This window comes from Emys orbicularis, chromosome 21, assembly GCF_028017835.1.
Source record: "Emys orbicularis isolate rEmyOrb1 chromosome 21, rEmyOrb1.hap1, whole genome shotgun sequence".
Lineage (NCBI taxonomy): Eukaryota > Metazoa > Chordata > Testudines > Emydidae > Emys > Emys orbicularis.
In genome coordinates, this window is record NC_088703.1 from 21,454,125 (window position 1) to 21,478,408 (window position 24,284).

The 24,284-nt window shown below is 66.4% G+C and overlaps 1 protein-coding gene across 1 annotated transcript; it reads right to left on the minus strand.

Annotated features, from left to right (window-relative positions):
- Positions 1–2,978: 2,978 nt before the first annotated feature.
- Positions 2,979–24,006, minus strand: PPP1R12C (protein phosphatase 1 regulatory subunit 12C). The gene is made up of 23 exons (XM_065420932.1): positions 23,734–24,006; positions 19,267–19,397; positions 17,994–18,112; positions 17,752–17,911; positions 16,732–16,876; positions 16,537–16,611; positions 16,102–16,190; positions 15,227–15,366; positions 14,972–15,057; positions 10,906–11,082; positions 10,538–10,660; positions 9,847–9,932; positions 9,415–9,507; positions 8,933–9,023; positions 8,365–8,496; positions 7,480–7,570; positions 6,326–6,453; positions 5,955–6,031; positions 5,351–5,456; positions 4,994–5,098; positions 4,004–4,054; positions 3,766–3,813; positions 2,979–3,131 (listed from the first exon to the last, which is right to left on the minus strand). The coding sequence occupies exons 1-23, from the start codon at positions 24,004–24,006 to the stop codon at positions 3,045–3,047; spliced, it is 2,613 nt and encodes an 870-aa protein (XP_065277004.1). The 3' UTR covers positions 2,979–3,044.
- Positions 24,007–24,284: the final 278 nt, after the last annotated feature.

The window sequence follows — 24,284 nt, forward strand, 5'->3', positions numbered from 1 at the left end:
CAGGACTCCTGGGTTCTCTCCCCTGGCTTGGGGGAGTGGGGACTGGTTAGGTTAAGATGGGCATGTGGATACGTCTCGGTCGCTTCCCCCAGAGGTGCCAGCCACTCCCGGGCTCGCGGGCGCTCCCCTATGCCCCAGCGTACCTGTAAGGGTTATAGGCCCCACGCCACTCCCCGGTGTGTCTCCCCCTCTTTGAAGTGGCGGGCGCTGCAGAACGGACTCATTTCAAAGGGGCACGGCCGCAGACGCCCAAACCGGGGTAAAGCAGCAGGCTGGTGGGAGAGACTCATTGGATGAACAGAGCCCCGGTCGGCTTGTACCGGCCCCCACACGGAAGCCCCCCGCCTGGGCCCAGAGACCCTTTCGGGGTCTGCTTTCTGTGGCGCACTTTCGTCCTAAATAACCAGGCCAGGCTGCGGGGAAGCCGGCTGGGCCCGGGTAGCCCCGGCTGCTGGAATCAGCCCACCCCCGCAGTCTTTAAAGCACTCCTGCGCCCCCCCCCCCCCCCCCCCCCGTTATCCCACACATCCACCCGCGCCCGTCCCTCCAGCCCCCCTCCCTGGCTCACCGAGCCCTTTAAAAAACACACCAGCCGGGAGCGGGACGGGCTTTAAAATCTTTTTTTTTTTTTTTGTTAAGTTTTCATTTTTGTAAGATTTTTTTTTTTTCTAGCCCTGTGCTTTAAAGATCTGCAGCCAAACTGCTAAAATAAACCAATACAATATATAGAATTTCCTTTGCTGTATTGCACACGTCGTATCTTTCGGGGAGGCGGGGGATGCTGGATAGAAAATACTTTCCTTTATATACAGATATGTTCACGGGGGGTGGCGTGGGGGGGAGCGGCCGCCTGGCTTATAAATTGGGGGGACCCCTCTGCAAACTTCATGGGATTTTTATTTTGCTGAGGGGGCGGGGGAAGATGGCTGCACAGCCTGGAAAATTTTGGATGCCCTCAATTTGGGGGAGTGTTTTTTTGCTGAGGGGGCAAATCAGTTGCATGGCACAGAATTTTGGGGTCCCGTGAGTTTCGGGAGGATTCTGAACTGAGGGGGAATCCGTTTCATGCCCTGGATTAATTTGGGGGGCACTGAGGGAGGGAGAAATCAGCTGCATGGCACTGAGCATTTTGGGTGCCCCCTGGGAATTTGGGGGGATTTTGAACTGCAGGAGACGGGAAGGGCATGGAAAGTTGAGGTTCCCCTACAAATTTCAGGGGGACATTTCAGCAGGAGGTGTGGCATGGCACAGAAAGCTGGGGTTCCCCTCAAACTGTGGGGGGACACTTTCCAGGAAGCCACGCTCGGGGGCCAAACTGACACAATTCAGTTTGCATGGCCGTTTTTAAAGGGAGCCTGAACCCTGCTTTTTTTGCACTTGCATCTGTCCAAAGCGCGCCCCCCCCCTTTTCAAGGGGTGGACGGGGATGTGCTTGGGGCCACTTAAGGAAGGGGGCAGAAAACTGGGATCTGAACCCCCCCTCCCATGGCACATTTTCGGGGGGGCTGAAGCAGCGGCTTGGTTCTGAGATCCATGCCCCCCCCACACACACACTTGGGGGGGGGGCAGCAAGATCTGCAATGCCCTGTCTTACCTGAACCCAACAATCCTGGGGGTGCCCCCCAGCTGGGTTTGCGATAGAGGGGAGTTTGGCAAAGCCAGGAATCCCCATTCGTTCTGTACGTGTCGGGAGGGGCGGGACATTGGGGAGCTGGGGGCACCCCCCCACTTTGGTCATGTGGTGCCTGCTCCCCCCAAATCTACAATGGAAGAAGCCCTTAAGAGGAAGAATTGGGTGGCACCCACCTATTCCCCGCCATCCACATGGTTTGGCCCAGATACTGCAATGGGGACAGGGAAGTGACTATAAAGTCCCGCCCCCTTTTAACACCAAGATTCCAAGGGGGGTGGAGCCAAGGCAGGAATGTGGGGGCAGTACAGCAGATGGGCCCACCCCCTTTGGACCCAACCAGTGCACACTGAGATGCCCCAATGGGGCTGTTTATTCGGGGGTCCTCTCCCCCCGACATCCCCCTACTGGGCCCCTCTGGGGGCTGACCCTAGAGTAGCCCTCCCTGGAACCCCCCTGTTTCTCCCCAGGGGCCCCCCCAATACTGGCATAGCCCCCCCCTTTCCTGATGCCACCCACACTCCCGTCTGCCAGCCCCGCCACTTACGGCAGCTGTACGCCCCCTCCCCTAACAGCCCCACTTTGGCTGGCGTTTTCCCTAGCGCAGGGGTGGGGGGGCATGGCACGGTGCTCCCGTGGGGGCGGGCAGGTGAGAGATCCTTGGCACCCATAGGGGGCGCCGTGGGGCAGAAACAAACCTGCTGGGTGGGAAGGGAGTTAATGTTCTGGGATTTGTTTAGCTGGGGTGTGGGGGAGAATTGAAGGGGCTGTAAAAAGGGGGGGGGCCTTGCAATATCCCTCATCTCCGCTAACACCCCCACGATACAAACGGGAGGGTGGGGGGAGGGAGAGAAGCATTTTGGCTTCTAACTGGAGATTACTGGGGTAACAGAGGCGGGGGGGAAAGGGGGTTACACGCCCCCCCCCCCCGAGGCTGGGACTGGGGGAGGGGGGCAGGCGGGAATCTCCCCCCCCCCCCCCAGCTACTGACAACGAGCGTCACTTAACAAGTAGCAGGAATTGTCAAGAGCCACAAATAATAAATATTTGTCCGGGGCGGGGGCTGGATTTTGCTCCAGCAGCAGGTGTGTTTTTTTTTGGGGGGGGGGGGGGTTGCCACTCAGAGCGATGGGGGGGGGGTTGGTCTGATTATCAGGGGGGCTCAGACACCCCTCCCCCCAGAGGAAAGATTTGTGGGGGAGGTTTAGCAGGAGGTCCTTGGTTTGAGGGGGAGGCGTAAGGGGGTGTGGTCCTGCTGTGGGGGGGGGGAGGGGCTTATTCTGGTCCATAGACTCCCCTCTCCCATGGCACCTTGGCTGGGGGAGCTGGTCTGGAGTGTGGGGGGGGCTCCCCTGCCGGCTGGAAGGGGCTGGCCCGGGAAGTGGGGCGACTCCCTGCCCTGGGCGGGGGGGCATCACTTGGAGAGTTTGCTGATGACCCGGATCAAAGCCGCGTTCTCGTCCTTCAGGCGCTGGTTATCGGCCTTCAGGTCCGATAGAGCCTGGGGGAAGAGGACGGGGGTTAGCGTCTGCTCAGCCCCCCGGTGTCTTGTCTGCCCCCTTCCCCCGGATCAGTCCCCCGGTAATCCCATCTGCCCCGGTGTCCCGTCTGCTCCCTATCCCCGGATTAGTCCCCCGGTATCCCATCTGCCCCGGTGTCCCGTCTGCTCCCTTCCCCCGGATTAGTCCCCCGGTATCCCATCTGCCCCGGTGTCCCGTCTGCTCCCTTCCCCGGATTAGTCCCCCGGTATCCCATCTGCCCCGGTGTCCCGTCTGCCCCCTTCCCCCGGAATCCCATCTGCCCCGGTGTCCCGTCTGCTCCCTTCCCCCGGATTAGTCCCCCCGGTATCCCATCTGCCCCGGTGTCCCGTCTGCTCCCTTCCCCGGATTAGTCCCCCGGTATCCCATCTGCCCCGGTGTCCCGTCTGCTCCTTCCCCCAGATTAGTCCCCCGGTATCCCACCTGCCCCGGTGTCCCGTCTGCTCCCTTCCCCCGGATTAGTCCCCCGGTATCCCATCTGCCCCGGGTGTCCCGTCTGCTCCCTTCCCCCCAGATCAGCGCCCCGGCCCATCTGCCCCGGTGTCCCAGCCCCTCGCCACCCACAGGGCCCATCCAGTCTGGTGCTGATCCAATTACCTTCAGCTCCTCCAGCTCCGCCGCCTTCCGCTCCAAGGCCCGGCGCTCCTGGGGGGCCGGAGAGAGGGGGGGGTTGGTGAGTGGAGATCTCACAGCCCCAGCTGGGGGCGGGGCAGCTCGCCCCCCCGAGGGTGGACTCCTCAGGGGGGCAGAGTGAAGACCCCAGCTGGCTTGGGGGTGGGGGATGGGGGGCCGTGTCCTGGTGGCACGGTGCCCCCACAGCGGGGCAGGTACTTACAAATCTCTCCAGCTCCAGCCGCGCCGGCCGCTCGGCAAAGCGCTCCTGCCTCTGCCAACGACACCAAGCACAGGTGAGAGACGGCGCCCTCTAGAGGGCGAACGCCGCACACCCGATTCGACCCCCCCCCCACCCCAGCCAGACCCGGGGCGACGCTATACAGAGGATCCACCTTCAATTCCTCCTCCCCGCCCCGGGGCAATAACTGGCCGCTGGAGAGAACCGGCAGGTGACTCAGAGCAAAAGCAGCCGCTGAGAGGGACCAGCCCAGCCCAGCCCAGCCCTGCGCCATGGGTCAATATTTACTGAGCATCTCTGGGCAGCGGGTGGAGCTGCAGGGGGCTGCCAGCAGGGGGGGCTGTGTGGGGGCAGTGAGACATCGGACATCAGTGCTGAGCTCCCCACCCCATCTCCCCATGGCAGCCCAGCGCCCCCTAGCGCCGCCCTGGGGCCAGCCCTGCCTGCCGGGGTAGAGCACCTTCTAGCGCCGCCCTGGGGCCAGCCCTGCCTGCCGGGGGAGAGCGCCCCCCTGCTGGACCCCCTGCAGCCCAGCGCCCCCTAGCGCTGCCCCGGGGCCAGCCCTGCCTGCCAAGGGAGAGCGCCCCCTGCTGAGCTCACCAGGGTTTTCTGTCCAGGTCTCTCCTCCCAGCCCGGCTATGGCAGGGGTCCACAGGGAACGCGGCAGAGCCGTGGGCATTCGACCGGGTAACCCGGTGCCTGCCCCCCCGGGGGGCAGTCTGTCAGGGCAGGCAGAGACGCCCCCACGCTGCCTGGAACGCCCTCGTCCCCCATAATGCCCTGGGGCACAACGCTACCACTCTCCTATCACCCTCGCCCTGGCTAGCTATCCCAGAATCCTTTGCAGTGGTGGCTGTGTGGTCTCCCCCTCCAGCAGGCCATGGGGCAGGGGGTCTGGGAGAAGGGAAGGGAGCCCCTCCCCACCGTCGCCTGCCCCTGGTGCCACCCCAGCCCTGGCGCCCCGCCCCTCACCTGGGTCACCCGCTCCAGCTCCAGCTTGATCTGGGTCAGCTTCAGCTGCGTCTCCTGCAACTGCTCCTTCAGCTTCTCGTTCTCCACCTGGAGATCTTCATAGAGCTGGGGGGGGGGGGGGCACAGAGCTGAGCACAGAACCCAGGAGTCCTGGCTCCCAGCCCTCCCCCCGCTCTAGCCACTAGACCCCCCCCCCCCCCCCCAGAGCTGGGGAGAGAACCCAGGAGTCCTGGCTCCCCTCCCCGCCCGAACCACTAGCCAGCCCAGTGCTTGGGTGAAGGGGAGGTTTGGAGGGACAGATGCCCCAGCACGAGGGAGTGGGGTTCAGGGTGCTGGGGGGTTCGGCCCCTGCCCCACCTTTTTGTATTCATGCTCATCCCCGGCGCTGCCCACGCTGCTGAGCCTGGCGCAGCCGTAGGCGTCCGTCCGGTGGGGCAGGAGGCTGTTCAAGTGGTCGGACGTGCTGGTGAGACAGACAGACAGACACCGCCCTGTTACTGCAAGGGGCAGGCTCCCCCCCCCGTACCCCCCAGGTCCTCACCCGGCACCGAGATGCAGCCACCTCTGGGGTGGGCTGTCGGCGGTCTCTAGTTTGAAACACAGCTGGGCTATAGCACCCCCTACTGAGCTCTCTGTCCCCCTCCCTGCAGCCCAGCGCCCCCTGGGGCATCGGGGGGGCCCAGCCTGCCAGGGGAAAGCACCCCCTACTGAGCTCTCTGTCCTGCTCCATGCAGCCCAGCGCCCCCTAGGGCATTGGGGGGTGGGGGTGGGGGGGTCCTGCCTGCCAGGGAAGAGCGCCCCCTGCAGCCTAGTGTCCCCTTGTGCCACCCTGGGGCATTGGGGCCAGCCCTGCCTGCCAGGGGAGAGCCCCCCCCCGGAGGTCTCCCTTCTGGGCCTGAACCCCCTCACCCCCGTTTAGCGTCTCTCAGGACCCCGTGGCAATGCTGGGGGCGGCTGGTACCTGGAGCTCCCGGCCGGCAGGTACCTGGATCCCGGGGCGGTGTCATTCAGCTGCTCCGGCTCTTCGGTCTCGTCGCCCTAGAGAGAGGCCGAGGGGCAGGAATCCATGGGGGCGGGGAGTTAACAGACACCCCGGGAAGCACGCCCCGCCCCTCCGGATCTTCCTGTCACCCAGGTATGAGCCCTCCATAACCACCTACATGTAATCCCGGGCCCCCTCGTCCCCCCACAATTCCCCCCCAGAGAGTCCCAGCCCCCCTCCTGGCTCTGTTATTACCCCCTAGGGAGGCCGAGCCCAGATCTCCCCCCCCACCCCGCCGGCGAAGTGGCCCAGCTGCCCTGCCCACCCGGAGCCTGGCCCCCTCCGCTCACCTCTGCGTTCTGCACCATGCCCGTGGAGCGTCGTTCCCGCCGGCCTTTCCGGCGGTCCCGCACGGCCAGCCGGTTCCGCAGCTCGGCCTCCGCCTCAGAGCCCAGCCCCAACCCCTCGGGCTCCGGTGCTGCAGCAGAGACGGGGCGGGTCAGGGGCGGGGATTGGGGCCCCCCCACCCCCTGTAGCACCCGCCTCAGCCTCTTTGCCAGTTTGTTGGTTTCACCCAGCAACAGGAGACCCGGGACCGGAACAAGCCACAAGGGGTTAATTCAGCTGCTGCACGGGATGTCCAGCCAGAGTCTGGGATGGAACCCAGGAATCCTGGCTCCTGGCCCCCCTGCTCTAACCACTAGACCCCACTCCCCTCCCAAATCCAGGGACAGAATCCAGCTGCCCTGGCCCCCAGCCCCCCCTGCTCTAACCACTAGACCCCACTCCCCTCCCAAATCCAGGGACAGAATCCAGCTGCCCTGGCTCCCAGCCCCCCTGCTCTAACCACTAGACCCCACTCCCCTCCCAAATCCAGGGACAGAACCCAGGAGTCCTGGCTCCCAGCACCCCCTGCTCTAACCACTAGACCCCACTCCCCTCCCAAATCCAGGGACAGAATCCAGCTGCCCTGGCTCCCAGCCCCCCTGCTCTAACCACTAGACCCCACTCCCCTCCCAAATCCAGGGCCAGAACCCAGGAGTCCTGGCCCCCAGCCCCAACCACTAGACCCCACTCCCCTCCCAAATCCAGGGACAGAACCCAGGAGTCTTGGCTCCCAGCCCCCCCTGCTCTAACCACTAGACCCCACTCCCCTCCCAAATCCAGGGACAGAACCCAGGAGTCCTGGCTCCCAGCCCCCCCTGCTCTAACCACTAGACCCTGCTAACTACACACCACAGAGCACAGGGGGTAGAACATGCTGCTGCTGCGCTGCCCTCTGCTGGCCACCTCCTGGGACTGCAGGCAGGGGCTGGCTGGAGGATCTATGGGGGGGGAAGTAGCATGCAACAGCCCCTCCCCCCCCCCACATTTCCCAGGGGCTGGGCTGGACCCAAGAGGACAGAACCCCCCCCCCCACCGAGCAGATTGCCTGGCTCCTGAACCAGGATCCCAATGGGACAAGACGGGGGGGGGGGGGGGCGCGGCACGGGGTCAGACTCACCTTTCTTTGCCTGAGAGTTCACCACGATGGGATTCACGGGATACACCGAGGAGCCCTCGGGGTTGGCTGTGCGGCATCGCCGGGCCGAGTCCTGCAGAGGGGGGATAATGACCCATGGACGTGAGGTGTCTGCTGGACAAGGCCAACCCCCTCCTGGGTAACAGACTCTGAGCCTCAGAAAGCTGGGATCCCCCCCGGATCAGACCCACGGGCCCATCTACCCCAGTATCCCACCTCCCCCGGATCAGACCCATGGGCCCATCTACCCCAGTGTCCCGCCTCCCCCAGATCAGACCCACGGGCCCATCTACCCCGGTGTCCCGCCTCCCCCAGATCAGACCCACAGGCCCATCTACCCCAGTATCCCACCTCCCCCGGATCAGACCCACGGGCCCATCTACCCCAGTATCCCACCTCCCCCGGATCAGACCCACGGGCCCATCTACCCCAGTATCCCACCTCCCCCGGATCAGATCCACGGGCCCATCTACCCCAGTATCCCACCTCCCCGGGATCAGACCCACGGGCCCATCTACCCCAGTGTCCCGCCTCCCCCGGATCAGACCCACGGGCCCATCTACCCCAGTATCCCGCCTCCCCCGGATCAGACCCACGGGCCCATCTACCCTAGTATCCCGCCTCCCCCGGATCAGACCCACGGGCCCATCTACCCCAGTATCCCGCCTCCCCCGGATCAGACCCACGGGCCCATCTCCCTGCCCCCCTCAATGAGACCCCCGGGCCCATGAACTCACTGAAGCCCTTCACACAAACCCAGCTCCCCTACCCGACTGCAGTGTCTGGAGGCAGGGAGTCCCGGAGGTTAACGACCCAGCTGCAGCTAGAGCCAGGGTTGATCGGCCCCGGCTCCGCCCCTGCCCTCACCGTGGTGTCCAGCGGCTGCTCCCCTTCTCGGCCCCGCTTCTCGTCCTCCCCGATTCGCTGCTCGGTGGCCCTGGCATCCCCGGATCGGCCAATGGTCTTCTCGGCCTCCTTCAAGTCCGTGAGGGTGACGCCCTGGCAAGGGAGCATGTGGGTCAAGGAGGGGCATGACCAGGGCTGGCACCCTGGTATGGTGGGAGGGTTGGCACCCTTAGGGGGAGCAGGGTCGCTGGCCAGGGCGGCAGTCACCCCCGCAGGAAGGGAAACGACGTACAGCACCCCCAGGAGGTGTGGTAGCGTCACTGCACCCCCAACAGAGAGGAAGGGACCGGCCCAAAGTCAGTGACAGAGCTGGGAAATGAACCCAGGAGTCCAGGCTCCCCGCCCCCACGCAGCTCCACACAACTAGGTCCCCCCTCCCCTCCCAGAGCCAGGCAAAGAACCCAGAAATCCTGGCTCCCAGCCCCCCCTTGCTCTAACCACTAGACCCCACTCCCCTCCCAGAGCCAGGCAGAGAACGCAGGAGTCCTGGCTCCCAGCCCCCCCTGCTCTAACCACTGGGTAGAAGTACCTGGGTGGATCGCCGGGACTGCCTCATGAGACGCGACCGGGCTTTGCGCTGTGATTCCGACTCCTCATCCCGCACTGGGGTCTGATACGATCTGGTCGGGGTGGCGGGGGTGTTAGTGAGACCGGCAGGAGCAGAGATCCCTCGCCCGGCGCTGGGACACATGCCCCCTTTGGGGTGGGGGGCGGGAGCTGGGTATACAGGGACCCCTCACCCAGCGCCGAGATGCGGCCCCTCGGGGGCGGGGCAGCAATTTCACAGCTCACAGTAACACCGGTTATCGAGCCTGGGCTCTCCTAACCACCATCGCGCCCCCCCCCCCCCTCTTCCCCCCGCATAGCCGCACTCTCCACCCACAGCCAAGGCTGTGGGGCTGTAAGTGGGGTGCTACAGGAGAGGTTTCCCCCTGCAGACACGGTGCTAGTACCCCCTGAAGGTAGAGCTCCATCACCCCCACAGCCCTCCGGCCCCAGGTTGCCCCCTACCTTCGGCGGTCGCGGGGGTCTGTGCTGGAAGTGGGCAGCTGGTTGGGGGCAGAACCCACGTCGATTTTCATCTGCAGGCCGTCTTCCAAGCTCCTATAGCGTCGGCACAAGAGGGAGCGTCAGACAGGGTGCGCTGAGCTACCGGACACATCGCCACCCCGGTAAACCCCACTCCCCTCCCCGAGCGTCCTGGCTCACAGCCCCCACCCCCCAACCACGAGCCCCCACTCCCCTCCCAGAGCCAGGGAGAGAACCCAGGAGTCCTGGCTCCCTGGCCCCATCCTGCTCTAACCACTAGACCCCACTCCTCCCCCCCCCCCCACCTCCCAGAGCCAGGGAGAGAACCCAGGAGTCCTAGCTCCCAGCGCCCCCTGCTGTAACCACTAAACCCCACTCCCCTTCCCGAGCCAGGACAGCACCCAGGCGACTCACGCTCGGCTTGGCTCTGCGTCTGGCAGGGTGAAGATACGCCGGGTGGGCGTCGGCGGGACCCGGGCCAGGCGCGGCGGCTCCTTGCTCTGGCAGGGGAAGCAGAAAAAGGGCCTGTGAACGTCTCGGCTACAGCAGGGCACTCAGGGCTACCCCGGCCTCCAGCCAGGAGGGGGCGTTGCCCAGAGCACAGCTCGATACCCTCTGGGAGGCAGGGTGTCAGTCCCTGTTGCAGCTAATAGAGTGCAGGGGGAAGGGAAAGGAATGGGGTCTAGTGGCGAGAGCAGCGAGGGGGGGAGCTGGGAGGCAGGACTCCTGGGTTCCATCCCAGCTGTGGGGGTCTAGCAGTTAGAGCACAAAGTCATGAATCAGGAAAATTAAGGAGCAAGAAACAGACCAGGGCGGGGGGCAGAGTTAAGGGGAAAACACAGGGCTGGAGAACAGACAGACATCGGGATTGAGGGATCCAGTGGGATCCTAAGTGATCCCTGCCTGATGCTCCAGGACGGGGATCCCAGCCCTCAAGACGCCCTATGGTGCCCCCCCACCGTCCCCAGGGGAGAAGGGCGGCTCGAACTAAGCACCTAACAGCATAAGGCGTCCCGGAATGCACCAGGTCACAGCTGACATAGGCGAATAAGCAGGTGGGCGGGAGGGGAATAAGACCACTCCCCCTATGGGCGGAGCCTCCTACCAGGTCACCTGATGAACTCCCTTCCTCCCGACTGGCTAGCTCTGAGGCTACGCTCTTATTGGCTAACCCCGGGCCAATCAGAGTCCTGTTCCACTTCTGTAGGATTTCCCAGATGTCCTGTGGCTGAGGGGGGAGGGAAAGCGGGAGACAGTTAGTGGGAGAGACAGATAAACAGACAGACAGGCGCGAGAAGTCTCAAAGGCACGCTTTGCATTGTGGGAAAGAACCCCTGCCCTCCCAGAATCCTCTCTGCTGTGGCATTTGCCGTGGCGAGAGAGGGAGGGGTGTGTTTTTCAGTGCCCCCTTGGCTAGACTGTTGGAGTCGGGTGCCCCCCATGGCTACAGGGTTCCCCCCCCACCTCCCTCACCTTCTCCTCTGTGTCCAGCCTGGGGCTGGACGCCGAGCGCTTGATCCTGCCCTCCTTGGGGGGCCCCTCGTCCAGCCGGGCATCCTGCAGCACCCCGAAGCTGCCCGTCTTCCGCAGCCCCGCCCTCCAGGCGGGCGCCGACGAATCCTCCGGCGCTGCGGGACGGCCTCCGGAGAACTGCATGGGGAGGGGGAGGGGGAGGGACGAGAAAAACGGGGAGGGGAGTTGGGGGGGACAAGGGGGTGGAGTCAGGATGGGTGGAGGGAGCTGAACCTAGAGAGGGGGTCACGGAAGGGGATCGAAAGGCAGCGGACATGCTACGCCGGTGGGCGCGGTCTGCCCCATGCCCCCCCATCCCACACGACCCCCATGCACCCCGAATCCTCCTACCCCCCAGCAACCCCTCCATTCTCCCCACACCCACCGATCCTCCTCCCTGATCCCCCCACCTTGACCCCTCCTCACCCCCCTCCCAAATCCCCACTGAAAGCGACACGCACCACCCCACACTCCTCCTCACATTCACCAGCTCCATCCCACGAAGCTGGGGGGGGCCATTAACCCTCCCCCCCCCCCAAACGCACTGGCCTTCGATCGCCTTGCGTGCTAGGCTACGGGTAAGAAGCAGAGTGGAGGAGCTCGGAGGAGGGGGGGGCAGATACCTTTCCCCCTTCTGTCCCCCCATCACATAGGGGGAGGGAGGCAGGTATCCTTCCCCAATCTGCTCCCCCCCCCCCCCCCCAATTATATAGGGACAGGGCTTAGAAAAGGGATCTCTAGTCAATTTCAGACTGCAAGGGGAGTGGGCTAGAAACTACCCGGAGTGGGAAGGAGGGCAGTCGTCTGATCCCCGCAGAAGGGGAAACCCCGCCCCCCGCCATGCACAGCCGTAGGGGTGGAGGGGGGGGGGGAGATGCTGCCCCCACCTGGGCCAACCAGGCCCCCAGCCCTGGGGACAGATTGAAGCCAGCGCCCTCTAGTGGGGAAAAAATAATCAATTATTGTGTCTCCAGAGCTATTCGCTTACCAGCCAAGGGGACGTGCGTCCTCTTAGCAAGTGTCCCCCCGGAAGGGCCCCCGCCCACCTAGTGTATCTCAGCACCGCTGGCCGTGTAAGGTGGGGTTCGATTGGCCGGCGGGACCCCCGCTGTGAACCCTCCCCGTACGCAGGGCCACGGGAACAGGATCCGAGCCCGCATCACCGCCGAGCTCCAGGAATCAGAAAAGCAAACTCAATATCCCCCCGCGTGGTGGGAACCGGGACCGTCTGGGTCCGATCGAGGGTCTCAAACAAGCGTTAAACCCCAAAGGGAGGCTCCCACAGAAGGGGTGGCAAGATTGCACGCCGTCGGGGATGAGATTCCAGGCTAGATGCGGGGTTGTTTTCTCTGAATACTGTGTGGGTGCCTCAGTTTCCCCTATGCCTTTCTTAAGTATGTAGGTGGTGGGATAAGGGGGTGTCATTGTTGCAAAGCCCTAGAGGGCCGGTGTGATGGTGTCTGCAGAGAGAATGGCTGACACCCTGTCTCCCGATGGCCTGGGCCCCTCCTCTGCAAAGGTGCCAACTGAAGGTGTTGGAGAACAAAGATCAGGTGGCCTCCTGGCCCGGGAAAGAGACTAAGGAAGAGGAGGGGCTGGAGAGGTTCAGTTTGGAGCTGGCTGGGGAAAGAGAGGGAGGCCCAGACCCGGGGCCTGGCCTCCCTGCCCCCAAGATGGACCTGACTGAGGGGTCCTGTTTCCTGTACCTACAAGCTCTGTTTTGGACCATGTTCCTGTCATCTAATAAACCTTCTGTTTTCCCGGCTGGCTGAGAGTCCCGTCTGACTGCAGAATTGGGGGGCAGCACCCACTGGCTTCCCCAGGAGCTCCACCTGGGCGGACTCGCTGCGGGAGGCGCACGGGGGGACGGGGATGCTGAATGCTCCGAGGTCAGACCCAGGAAGGTCGAAGCTGTGGAAGCTTCCTGCCCTGGAGACAGTCTGCCCCGAGAGAGGAGGCTCCTGACTGGCTTCGTATGGAGTAGTTCCAGAGCATCGCCCGGTGTCTCTGTGACGGGGGAAGGGGTATTTGAACCCCGATATCTCACGAAGCAAGGACAGCAGAACGCCAAGCCAGGTATCCCTGGAGAGCTAGGAATTCTGGCTTTTAGGTGGTGCACCGCGGGCATCTCTGGCACAAATGGATACCAAGATACTTGCTGAAAAGCAAGTGGCGACTGGCCAGGCAGAGCCAGAGATAATCGGAATGACGGGATTTTGATGACAGACACGTCATTAGAAGCCAGGGCACAAGGCCCGAGCCAGGGAGCCTTTCTGCCCCATGGCAGCTAGCAACCAGGCAAACCAAAGGTGTACCCCAGAGGTACTACGCGGGGGAGGGGGGGAGCTTCCCTGGCCCATCAAACTTCTGGAGCATCGCTGAGATCAAACGGGAGCGGGTCAGACTTAAAAACAACATGGTGGAGGGTATGGTGCGCTGGAGCGGGCTGTGGAGAGGGAGAAAAGGATCCGAGAGGCAGGTCTGCCATCCACAAAGCTCCAGTGTTTCATCTTCTCTCCTCCCCCAGAGCTGGGAACGGAACCCAGGAGTCCTGACTCCCCCCAGTCCCCCCGTACTCTAACCACTAGACCCCACTCCCCCCCAGAGCCAGGGAGAGAACCCAGGAGTCCTGGTGCCCAGTCCCCCCACTCTGACCCACTAGACCCCACTCCAACCAGTTAATCTCTGCTTCTCTAGAAGACACCAGGGATGGAGGAGGCTGCTGGGAGGTGTCTAGAACCAGAAACCCCCCCTTCCCGCAGCTCTGCCAAGGCCCCTCAATCCCCACCCTCTGTCTCCCACAGCGTGGGGCCCTGTGATCCTACGAACAGCAAGCAGAGTCAGCCGGCTGAGCCTGGCCAACTCGTTACACCGCTGGAGAGCCAGACCCCGTTCTCCAGAGACAGCTCGGCTCCCTCTGCGCCGCAGGCCCTGGGAAAGGCCTGGGCCGAAGGGAAGGGAGCAGAGGCTCTCGTGCTGGGCGGGGGGAGAGGAGGGGCCCTCACTGTGGCTTTTTCGCCCCCCTGCGGGACCAGGATGATGCCCGTTTTGCGTAGGCTTTGGCGCCACAGTGCCGGCCCCAGGGGGTCCGGGGCAGGCAGGGTGGGAAAGGGGCAGGCCAGCGGGGACTGATAAAGGGGAAGGCAGGTGGCCGGGAGGGACGGGGGGGCAGGATCCGAGCAGTAGGACAAATATGGGGTGCGGGCGGGGGGAGAAATATAGGGCAGAGATAGAAGAGAATCTAGATGTGGCCAAATTGGAGGGGCGGGGCCAGAACAGTGAGGGGGTGGGGCTGGGGCCCCTAGATCATGCTGACAAGGGGCTGGAAGGAGAGATCCCAGCCCAGTTCCCGGCTGCTCAGTTTCAGGGCCCCCCTGAATGGTAAGAGGGGAGGAAGGAGGGTGGATTGTAGGGTTTGGGCAGCTCCACCCCCTCGGGTGTAATTAGCGAACTGCAGAACGAGCCGGACAGGCGGAGAAAATCAGTGTATGAGGAGGGCAGGAGAACGTCAGTATCACAGGGGCATGCTGGGATCAAGACCCAGTTCACATGGGACAGGGTCTATCCACATGGTGGGACATTAAACTGGGGAGAGAACCCAGGAGTCCTGGCTCCCAGCCCCCCTTGCTCTAACCACTAGACCCCACTCCCCTCCCAGAGCCAGGGAGAGAACCCAGGAATCCTGGCTCCCAGTCCCCCCCTCCCCCCCGCTCTAAGCACCAGCCCCCACTCCCCTCCCAGAGCCAGGGAAAGAACCCAGGAGTCCTGGCTCCCACCCCACCCCCAGCTCAAAACCAACTAGACAGGGGCATTACTACTAAGCTGAAGACTTGACTGTAATGGGGGGGGGGGGGGGGCACCTGTCCATGAAGCCACGCCCCCATGAGGGAAGTGAGCCACCAGAGGGAGTCAGCACCCCTCACAATCCAGCCCGGGGGCAGGGGAGGGGGAAGGGGAGGGAAGGAAACGGGACGGGACAGACAGGAATGGGGACCCGGGGGGCGGGTGTGTGCTGGAGGAGACTCACCTTGGGCCCTGTTGGTGCAGGGGAGACGGGCGGCAGGGCGACCCCATTCAAGCTGCTGCTCTCCTGAGGGGGGGGCTTCGTGGACTCTGTGGGGAGGACAGAGGAGCTGGGGTGACACGGGGGCCTGGCATAACCCCCTCCCCCCATTCAGCCCCACCCAGCCTGGCACCTCTCGCCACAATCTGCCCCAAGGGGCCCACCATCCCCCTCCCGGATCAGCCCCAGGCCCTGCCCCAGCTCACAAGCCCCGCCTACCGGTGGGTTTCTCCGGCTCCTCCCCCTCGGAGGCGGAGCTGTTCTCCTCGTCAGGGACGATGGGGCCCAGAGTTTTGCGCTCCTTGGACTGGTCCTGCACCGAGATCTTCTCCCGGCTGCTCATGCGGCACACGGAGCTCCTGGGGGAGACAGGGGGTGTCAGCAGGGGTGGGGCCCGTTAGGCACCCCGCCGGCAAATGAGCCAGGGGCCGGACCCCACCCATCCTACTGGGCGGCAGCGGGGAGCTCAAAGTGAACCCCCAGACTCCTGCGGTGCTGGTGCCCCCACTCCCGACCCGCAGCCCCCCGATTCCCGCCCTGAGCTCCCCCCTGCTCTGCGGTGCCCCTCACTCCCAACCTGCAGCCCCCCGACTCCCGCCCTGAGCTCCCACCGCTCTGTGATGCCCCTCACTCCCGACCCGCAGCCCCCCGACTCCCGCCCTGAGCTCCCCCCTGCTCTGCGGTGCCCCTCACTCCCAACCTGCAGCCCCCCGACTCCCGCCCTGAGCTCCCACCGCTCTGTGATGCCCCTCACTCCCGACCCGCAGCCCCCCGACTCCCGCCCTGAGCTCCCACTGCTCTGTGATGCCCCTCACTCCCGACCCGCAGCCCCCTGCTAGCCCAGTCCTGGGCTCCCCCCAGCCCTGTCAGTGCCCCTCACTCCCAACCCGCAGCCCCTGCTAGCCCAGCCCTGGGCTCCCCCCTGCTCTGCGGTGCCCCCACTCCCAACCCCCAGCCCCTGCTAGCCCAGTCCTGGGCTCCCTCCTGCTCTGCCGGTGCCCCTCACTCCCAACCCACAGCCCCTGCTAGCCCAGCCCTGCCCTCCCCAGCCCTGCCGGTGCCCCTCCCTCCCGCCCCGCAGCCCCCGCACTCACCGCCTGTGCTTGGCGCTGTACACAGGCTGCTGCTCCGCGCTGGTATCGATCACCGCCTGCTTCAGGTGAGCTTCCTTCTTGCTACGCAGCTGGGGAGGGCAGGGGGGGAGGAGGGTCCGTCGCTGCATTGCTGGGACCCCTGTGATTTCCCCCCGCCCCGAAATCCCCACCAGGTAGGGAGGGTGCTGGGAGATCCAGCGGGCTCAGGGCCGGGGGTTGCTGGACAGCCCCCTTACCCGGCTGAGTGGGGGTCTTGGCCAACGCTCCGCCCTCGGAGCAGGATCCCCGCCTGGGGTTCACCCTTTCCGGCCGTGCTGCCGAATGGACAGGCAGGTCCAAGCAGTGCGGGTGCTGCCCCGATCTGGGGGGCAGGGGCGCAGGAGTGGGGGGGGCGGGGGGAAGAGGGAACAGGGCTGGGGGGGCCCCCTAACTCACGTCCTCCTGCTTCTTCTGCAGCTCCGCCAGCAGGCTGAGCGTGTCCTCGTCCGCCAGGTCGCACGGCCGCTGGCCCTGGCGGGGAGCAAGGGGGAAGGGTTGAGAGCAGCCCCAGTCCTCCGTCTGTCCCCCCCCACGACCCCAAACTTCCCTTGACCCTGCCCCTAGCCCCCTCCCGGGATCCCGCCCCCTCACCACGTTGTTGAGGGTGTCCATGTCACACAGATGCTCCACCAGCAGGCGGCAGGCTTCTTCCACCCCCCAGTGGGCCGCCGCGTGCAGGGGGGTCCAGCCGTCCTTGTCCTGCACGTTGGGGTCATAACCGGCCTGCAGGAGCAGCCTGCGCAGAAGAGGGGAGAGAAGTCAGGATGCCTGGGGAGGGATGGGGAGTGGGGTCTAGTGGGTTAGAGCGGGGGTGGGGGGGGCTGGGAGCAAGGATTACTCCTTTCTAACCCCACTAATCTTGGGCAAGCCACTGACCCTCCGTGCCTCGGTTTCCCTAGCTGTAAACATGGGCCGCACCTCTCTCGAAGGACCAGAGCGGGGGCTGGGACACAAACGGCTGCTCCCAACCCACAGCTGCATCCCCAGGGGGGCTGGGCGGCTATTAACTGACCCTGGGAGACGGGCGGGGGCAAGGGGGGGGGGGGAATCCGAATGCGCTGACTCCGCTCCCCCGGCGGGACTGGGAGCCCCTCGGACCTGCCAAGCTAGTCGGACTGGGAGGGGCAGCACAAACCCTTGGGGGCTGGGCGGGAGGGACTCAGCAGCCAACGCAGCTCCCATGAGCCTCTGGGGGGCAGGTGGCTCCCCCAGCCCGGCCCAGCGGGGGCGGGAGCTGGCAGGAACTGGGGGCCGGAATTGCCAGGAGAGCAGGGAGCACAACAAACTCCGCCAGCCCGGTTGTCAGTGACGCCCAAGGGCGAGAAGGAAACTTGCAACAGGGACCCACAGCAGTGCCTGGAACGAACCAGAGGGGAATGGCTGGGACACGGGGCCTGTCCCCTCTAGGGGGCGCCGGCTCCCATCCGGCCCCACGGCAGGGACTGGCTGGCTCAGGGGGGGTGGGGAGGGCCTTTCCCCTCTGGGGGACACTAGCTCCCATCTGGCCCCAGGGTGGGGACTGGCTGGCTCGGGCGGAGGGGAGGGGGCAGGGAATGGGACACAGGGCTTTTCCCCTCTAGGGGGCGCCGGCTCCCATCCAGCCCCGCTCACCTCATGACCTCGATGTAGCCCTTGGCGGCGGCCACATGCAGGGCACTGGCTCCGGTCTTGGGGTGGCGCGTGTCGTCGATGTGCCCAGCGTTCAGCCACTGGCGCGTGTCCTGCAGCATCAGCTCCTCCTCCTCCCGCTTGGCGGCCGCCACGTCCACACCTGCGGGGACAGGCCGGGCGTGAGGGCGGGGCGGGGCGCCCCGGGGCCCCGCCCCCTCCCGCGGCCCCGCCCCTCCCCGCACCTCGCTTGGCGATCTCCTCCCGCAGCAGCGCCTCCATGCCGTCGTCCTCGGCGATATCCAGGGGAATCTCCCCGTCGCTGTTCACCGCCGCCACCTGCGCGCCGTGGGCCAGCAGGTACCTGGGGACAGGCAAGAGCGTCAGTCCTGAGGGCCCCTCCGGCCCGTGGAGCCCTCCATGGCCATGGGGCAGCCCCACCCCTCCCCTGGCTCCATCCCTTTGCAGTAACAAGGCTGCAGGGAGACCTGGCGCTGAGCCCCTGGCTTTGGGGGGGCTGCAGGACCCCAGCTTCTGCCCCCAACAACTTCCCTAGTTGGAGGGGGCCCCACAAGAAGGCGCCTGTCCCACTTGTGGGGAGGAGCAGGAAATTGATGGGGGGGGGCATGGGGTGAGCGGGGAGATGGTCGCAAGGGAGCAATGAGGTGGTGCTCACAGCTGTGGGGGGAGGTTGTTCAGGGCAGGGTGGGGATCGGAGCTGGGGGGAGGAATCAGAGCAGGAGGGGGGGAATCAGAGCAGGAGGGGGGAGACTGGAACTCGTGGGGGGGGGAGTTTGGAGCAGGAAGCCCGGGTCTCTTTGGCCCATGGGGGGGATTATGCAGCACGTGACCAGGGATTAGCGCCATGTGACAGGGATTACGGGGAGTTGGGGGGATTAGGGGTCAGTGTGTGGCCGGGATCCCAGCAACTGACCTATGGGACTAGCAGCGCGGGCAGGTGGGAGAGGAAAGACCCGGCTGCCCACAGGGGGCAGTTTCTCCTTATGCCCAGAGTCCCCTGCCCCGCCAGAGCCTGCCCCACCCCCCGCCGGTGGGCACCCACATGGAGCTCACCCTGCACTTGCCCAGACAGGCGGGGTCCCTCCCGCACCCCACGATCAGACAAACACACCCACCCACGGAGGCTGGTTCTCCCGCCCCCTGCACAGATCCGACCTCCGGGCACGTCCAGCCCAGTGTGAATTCAGGGGGTTGTGACTGGGGCCTGTGGGTCTGGCCTGGGGGGGTGGGGAGGGAAACCAGGGGAGATGGGCCCATGGGGCTGACCCAGGGGCAGGGCGGAGGCAGGATACCGGGGTAGATGGGCCCGTGGGGCTGATCTGTGGGGGCGAGATACCGGGGTAGATGGGCTCGTGGGGCTGATCTGAGGGGCAGGGCGGAGGCAGGATACTGGGGTAGATAGGCCCATGGCTCTGATCCGGGGGCAGGGAGGGGGTGAGATAATGGGGTAGATGGTCCCATGGGCCTGACCACCCCCCCCCTCCCTGCCCCACTCACTGGGCAATCTCCTTGTAGCTGCAGGAGGCAGCAACATGCAGAGGCGTCCAGCCCTCATTGTCCGCCTGGTTCACGTCAGCTCCATTCTCCACCAGGAACTGCACCACCTCCAGGTTCTCATCAATGCAGGCCTGGCGGGGGGGGGGGGGGGGGGTCAGAGACTGAGCGGATCCAGCCCCCCTCCCCCAGCTCTACCCACTAGGCACCACTCCCCTCCCCGAGCTGGGGACAGAACCCAAGAGTCCTGACTCCCAGCCCCCCTGCTCTACCCACTAAACCCCACTCAGAGCCGTAGATAGAACCCAGGAGTCCTGGCACCCAGCCCTTGCCAAGACATTCCCTCACGCATCCATCTGTCTGGCCCTGGGCCGAAGCAGCCCTGGGGCTGGGCTCAGGCAGGACAGGTTTACCGGCCCCTGCAGCCCCTGGGACATGGGGGGGGACGGGGACGTGGGATCCAGCATCAGCACCGGCTCCCAAAACGCGGCCAGAAATAGCCAGAGGGGGGCGGGTTCGCCTGGCAGAGGCATTTCTCTCGCCAGCCCTGAGAGCCGGGCGCATGACCGAGGCTGTGGGTCGGCAGTGAGGGGCACCAGCAGTGCTGCGGGGGGGGGGGGGGGCGCGCTCAGGTCCTGAACAGGAGTTCCCCCCCATCCCCTGCCGGTGCCCCTCACTCCCGACCCGCAGCCCCTGCTAGCCCAGCCCTGGGCTCCCCCCCACAGCTCTGCCGGTGCCCCTCACTCCCGACCCAGCGCAGTGAAGACCGAGAACTCCCAACCTCATCTCCGGTGGGCTCTGTGCAGTGCCCGGGGACCACCCACCATCCTGGCACGCAGCCATCCAAGGAGTGGGGGGATTTGGGGGGACGCGGGTGAAGCCAGGCAGCAGGCAGGGAGGAGGGGGAAGATGCCCAGCACAGGGACCGAGAACGGACACAAGCAGCAAGAACCCTTGGTTCTATGGGGCTGAAATCGCAGATGGCGCTTTGGCCGGGCACCGGCGGCTTTCACCTCCCCGTCGGGCTGGGGAAGGGGCTCACCACCCCCCCAGCACAGGGGGATTCCCCCAAACCCCCTCGCCGGGGAGCTGTGTGTGGACCCCTCAGCTCCATGCGCCCACCCAGAATGCCCTGGGGTGGAAGGCTATGGGGCACCCCAGATTCTTGTCTGTAGGGGGTGGGCACCCCACTCCCATGGGAAGATGGTAACAGGTTGCTGGGGCATATGGACCTGACTGCCCCAGGAATAGGCACTGGGAGACCCCAAAATTCACTCTCACATGGGCACGCGCCCCAGAATTCACACTCACTGGGGGGGTGTAACCTGATGGGGGGGAGGCTGTGCAGCCCCCCTGAATTCACACCCCTGCCTCTCTCACCTAACAGCCCCCTCCTGTGCTCCCCCTTCCGCCTCCCTGCCCCCGCTCACTGACGCGGTCCCCAGTTCTCCCTGGCTACGCCCCATTGCAGGGTTTGGGGTGGGGACTGGGCAAAGTGCCGCACAGGGCGATCTGCAACGGGGGTTGAGCTGCGGGGAGCTCCCCCTGAGGGGGGACAGGCCCCGCGCCCCGCGCTGTCGGCCGCCAGCCCTGCTGGGAGGAGCTGGGGGCGGAGGGAGGCCGGGGTCCAGGGAAGGGAGCCAAGGCCGTCAGGAGAATGAAGTCATGGAAAGTCGGGGCGGGGGGACGGGACGGAGGGGGAGCTGGGAGCTTCCCTGATGAGAAACCCAGAAAAGGACTGGAACCGAGTGGAACCTAAAAATAACCTCCCGGACGGGCCCTGGCATGGGGCCGGGCTGGATCCTGGGGGGCTGATGGGGGCAGAGCTAGGACACAGGTGAATGGAGACAGCCCCACGCCCTGAACAGTTCTACAGGCCCTGCCAATGGGTCGCTCCGCCACAGCCCCCCAGGTTCACAGCTGTGCCGGGCAACCAAGGGCTGGGCTAGCAGGGGGCTGCAGGTCGGGAGTGAGGGGCGCTGGGCTAGCGGGGGCTGCAGGTGGGGGGCAGGGCTAGGGGGTGGGAGCCCAGGGCTGGGGGGCACCGGCAGGGTTGGGGGAGGGGGGGACTGTTCAGTTGGAGCTCGTCGTGGCTGGTGGTGGCACGTGGTACTCTGACGGGGCAGCCAGCAAACCCCGGAGCTGCTGGCCCGTACCAGGGTCTGTTGCCCGGGCGCAGGCTGTGGGCCACAACAGGGCACCAGGCTGAGGCCTCCCCAACTCATTGCATGGCCGGGCACAAGCGAGATGGGGGCTCTGATCCTGCGCATCTTCCTGGAGGCCAGAATCGGGGCCTCCCATTGTACTAGGTTCAGCACAGACACACCCCCCCTGCCAGGAGTCGGGGGGTCCCCACACGCTGGGCACTGCACAGACCCCACTGGGGCTGGGAGTTCTCTGTCGGGCTGGCCATTGCCCTGAAGAGTCTGTGGCTTGGGATGGGGGGAGAGCCCAAGGCTGGGCTAGCAGGGGGCTGCGGGTCGGGAGTGAGGGGCACCCGGCAGGGCTGGGCTAGCAGAGGGCTGCGGGTCGGGAGTGAGGGGCGCCCGGCAGGGCTGCACTAGCAGAGGGCTGCGGGTCGGGAGTGAGGAGCGCCTGGCAGGGCTGGGCTAGCAGGGGGCTGCGGGTCGGGAGTGAGGGGCGCCCGGCAGGGCTGGGCTAGCAGGGGGCTGCAGGTCGGGAGTGAGGGGCACCGGCAGAGCTGGGCTAGCAGGGGGCTGCGGGTCGGGAGTGAGGAGCGCCCGGCAGGGCTGGGCTAGCAGGGGGCTGCGGGTCGGGAGTGAGGGGCGCCCGGCAGGGCTGGGCTAGCAGGGGGCTGCGGGTCGGGAGTGAGGAGCGCCCGGCAGGGCTGGGCTAGCAGGGGGCTGCGGGTCGGGAGTGAGGAGCGCCCGGCAGGGCTGGACTAGCAGAGGGCTGCGGGTCGGGAGCGAGGGGCGCCCGGCAGGGCTGGGCTAGCAGGGGGCTGCGGGTCGGGAGCGAGGAGCGCCCGGCAGGGCTGGGCTAGCAGAGGGCTGCGGGTCAGGAGTGAGGAGCACCCGGCAGGGCTGGACTAGCAGGGGGCTGCGGGTCGGGAGTGAGGAGCGCCCGGCAGGGCTGGACTAGCAGAGGGCTGCGGGTCGGGAGTGAGGAGCGCCCGGCAGGGCTGGGCTAGCAGAGGGCTGCGGGTCGGGAGTGAGGAGCACCCGGCAGGGCTGGGCTAGCAGAGGGCTGCGGGTCGGGAGTGAGGAGCACCCGGCAGGGCTGGACTAGCAGAGGGCTGCGGGTCGGGAGTGAGGAGCGCCCGGCAGGGCTGGGCTAGCAGGGGGCTGCGGGTCGGGAGTGAGGAGCACCCGGCAGGGCTGGACTAGCAGGGGGCTGCGGGTCGGGAGTGAGGAGCGCCCGGCAAGGCTGGGCTAGCAGGGGGCTGCGGGTCGGGAGTGAGGAGCACCCGGCAGGGCTGGGGTCCCCCAGGAACCCCACAGAGGACGGCGGATTGGAGACTGGCGGGTCACCTGAACTGAGACGCTTCCCCTGCATTTAGCGCAAGGGGGCTGGGTGCCAGGACTCCTGGGTTCTCTCCCGGCTCTGGGAAGGCAGCCAAGTCTAATCCCATAGAGTCCCTGCACCACAAAGTGCTACTGGGGGCTGAGGCTGTTTTCCGCACTGGGCCCCCTCACCCCGCCTGGAATAGAACCCAGGCGTCCTGCTCCTTTTTCTGCCCCCGGCCGCTGGCTGTTCAGTCCCCTCCCCAGCCCCCCAGCTGCTCCTGAGCCCCAAGGAGCAGGTGCTGCCCAGGCTGACAGCTGGAGCGACCCCCAGCTCCCTGCATCGCATCACCCTGCCCCACGGCTCCCAGCTCCCCGACTGACCGACCCCCCCAGCCCCACTGACCTGCCTCCCCGCTCCCCGACTGACCGACCCCCCCACTGACCTGCCCCCCCGCTCCCCGACTGACCGACCCCCCCACTGACCTGCCCCCCCGCTCCCCGACTGACCGACCCCCCCAGCCCCACTGACCTGCCTCCCCCGCTCCCCGACTGACCGACCCCTCCACTGACCTGCCCCCCCGCTCCCCGACTGACCGACCCCCCCAGCCCCACTGACCTGCCCCCCCCCCCCGACTGACCGACCCCCCCACTGACCTGCCCCCCCGCTCCCCGACTGACCGACCCCCCCAGCCCCACTGACCTGCCCCCCCCCCTCCCCGACTGACCGACCCCCCCACTGACCTGCCCCCCACTCCCACTCCCCGACTGACCGACCCCCCCACTGACCTGCCCCCCCGCTCCCCGACTGACCGACCCCCCCAGCCCCACTGACCTGCCCCCCCTCCCCGACTGACCGACCCCCCCAGCCCCACTGACCTGCCCCCCCCGCTCCCCGACTGACCAACCCCCCCCCAGCCCCACTGACCTACCCCCCCCAGCCCCCGACTGACCGACCCCCCCACTGACCTGCCCCCCCCGCTCCCGCTCCCAGCCCCGCCCCCACCTGGTGCAGGGCGCTGATCCCGTCCGCGTTGGTGCCGTTGACCAGGCCGGGCACGGGCCGCTCCCCGCCGGGCCCCCCCCGCAGCATGGCCCCGGCCTCGCCCAGCTCCCCCCCCGCGCAGGCGGCCAGGAACTCGGCGGCGCGCTCGAAGCGCACGGCCCGGGCGCGCGGCGGCCGCGGGGGGCAGGGCGGGGCCGGCGCCGCCTCCCACTGCCGGAGCTGCTCGCGCCGCCGCTCGCGGGCCGCCGCCGCCGCGCCCCCGTCCGCCGCCATCTTCCCGGCGCGGCCCCGCCGGCTTCCGTCCCCCGCCCCCTCCCGCCGCCGGCTTCCGTCCGGCCCTGGCCCCGCCTTCCATCCGGTCCTGGCCCCGCCCCCTCGCCGGCTTCCGTACCCCGCCGCCGGCTTCCGTCCGGCCCTGGCCCCGCCCCCTCCCGCCTTCCTTCCAGCCCTGGCCCCGCCCCCTCCCACCTGGCCCTGGCCCTGGCCCTGGCCCCGGCCCCACCCCCTCCCACCTGGCCCTGGCCCCGCCCCCTCGCCGGTTTCCGTAGGGG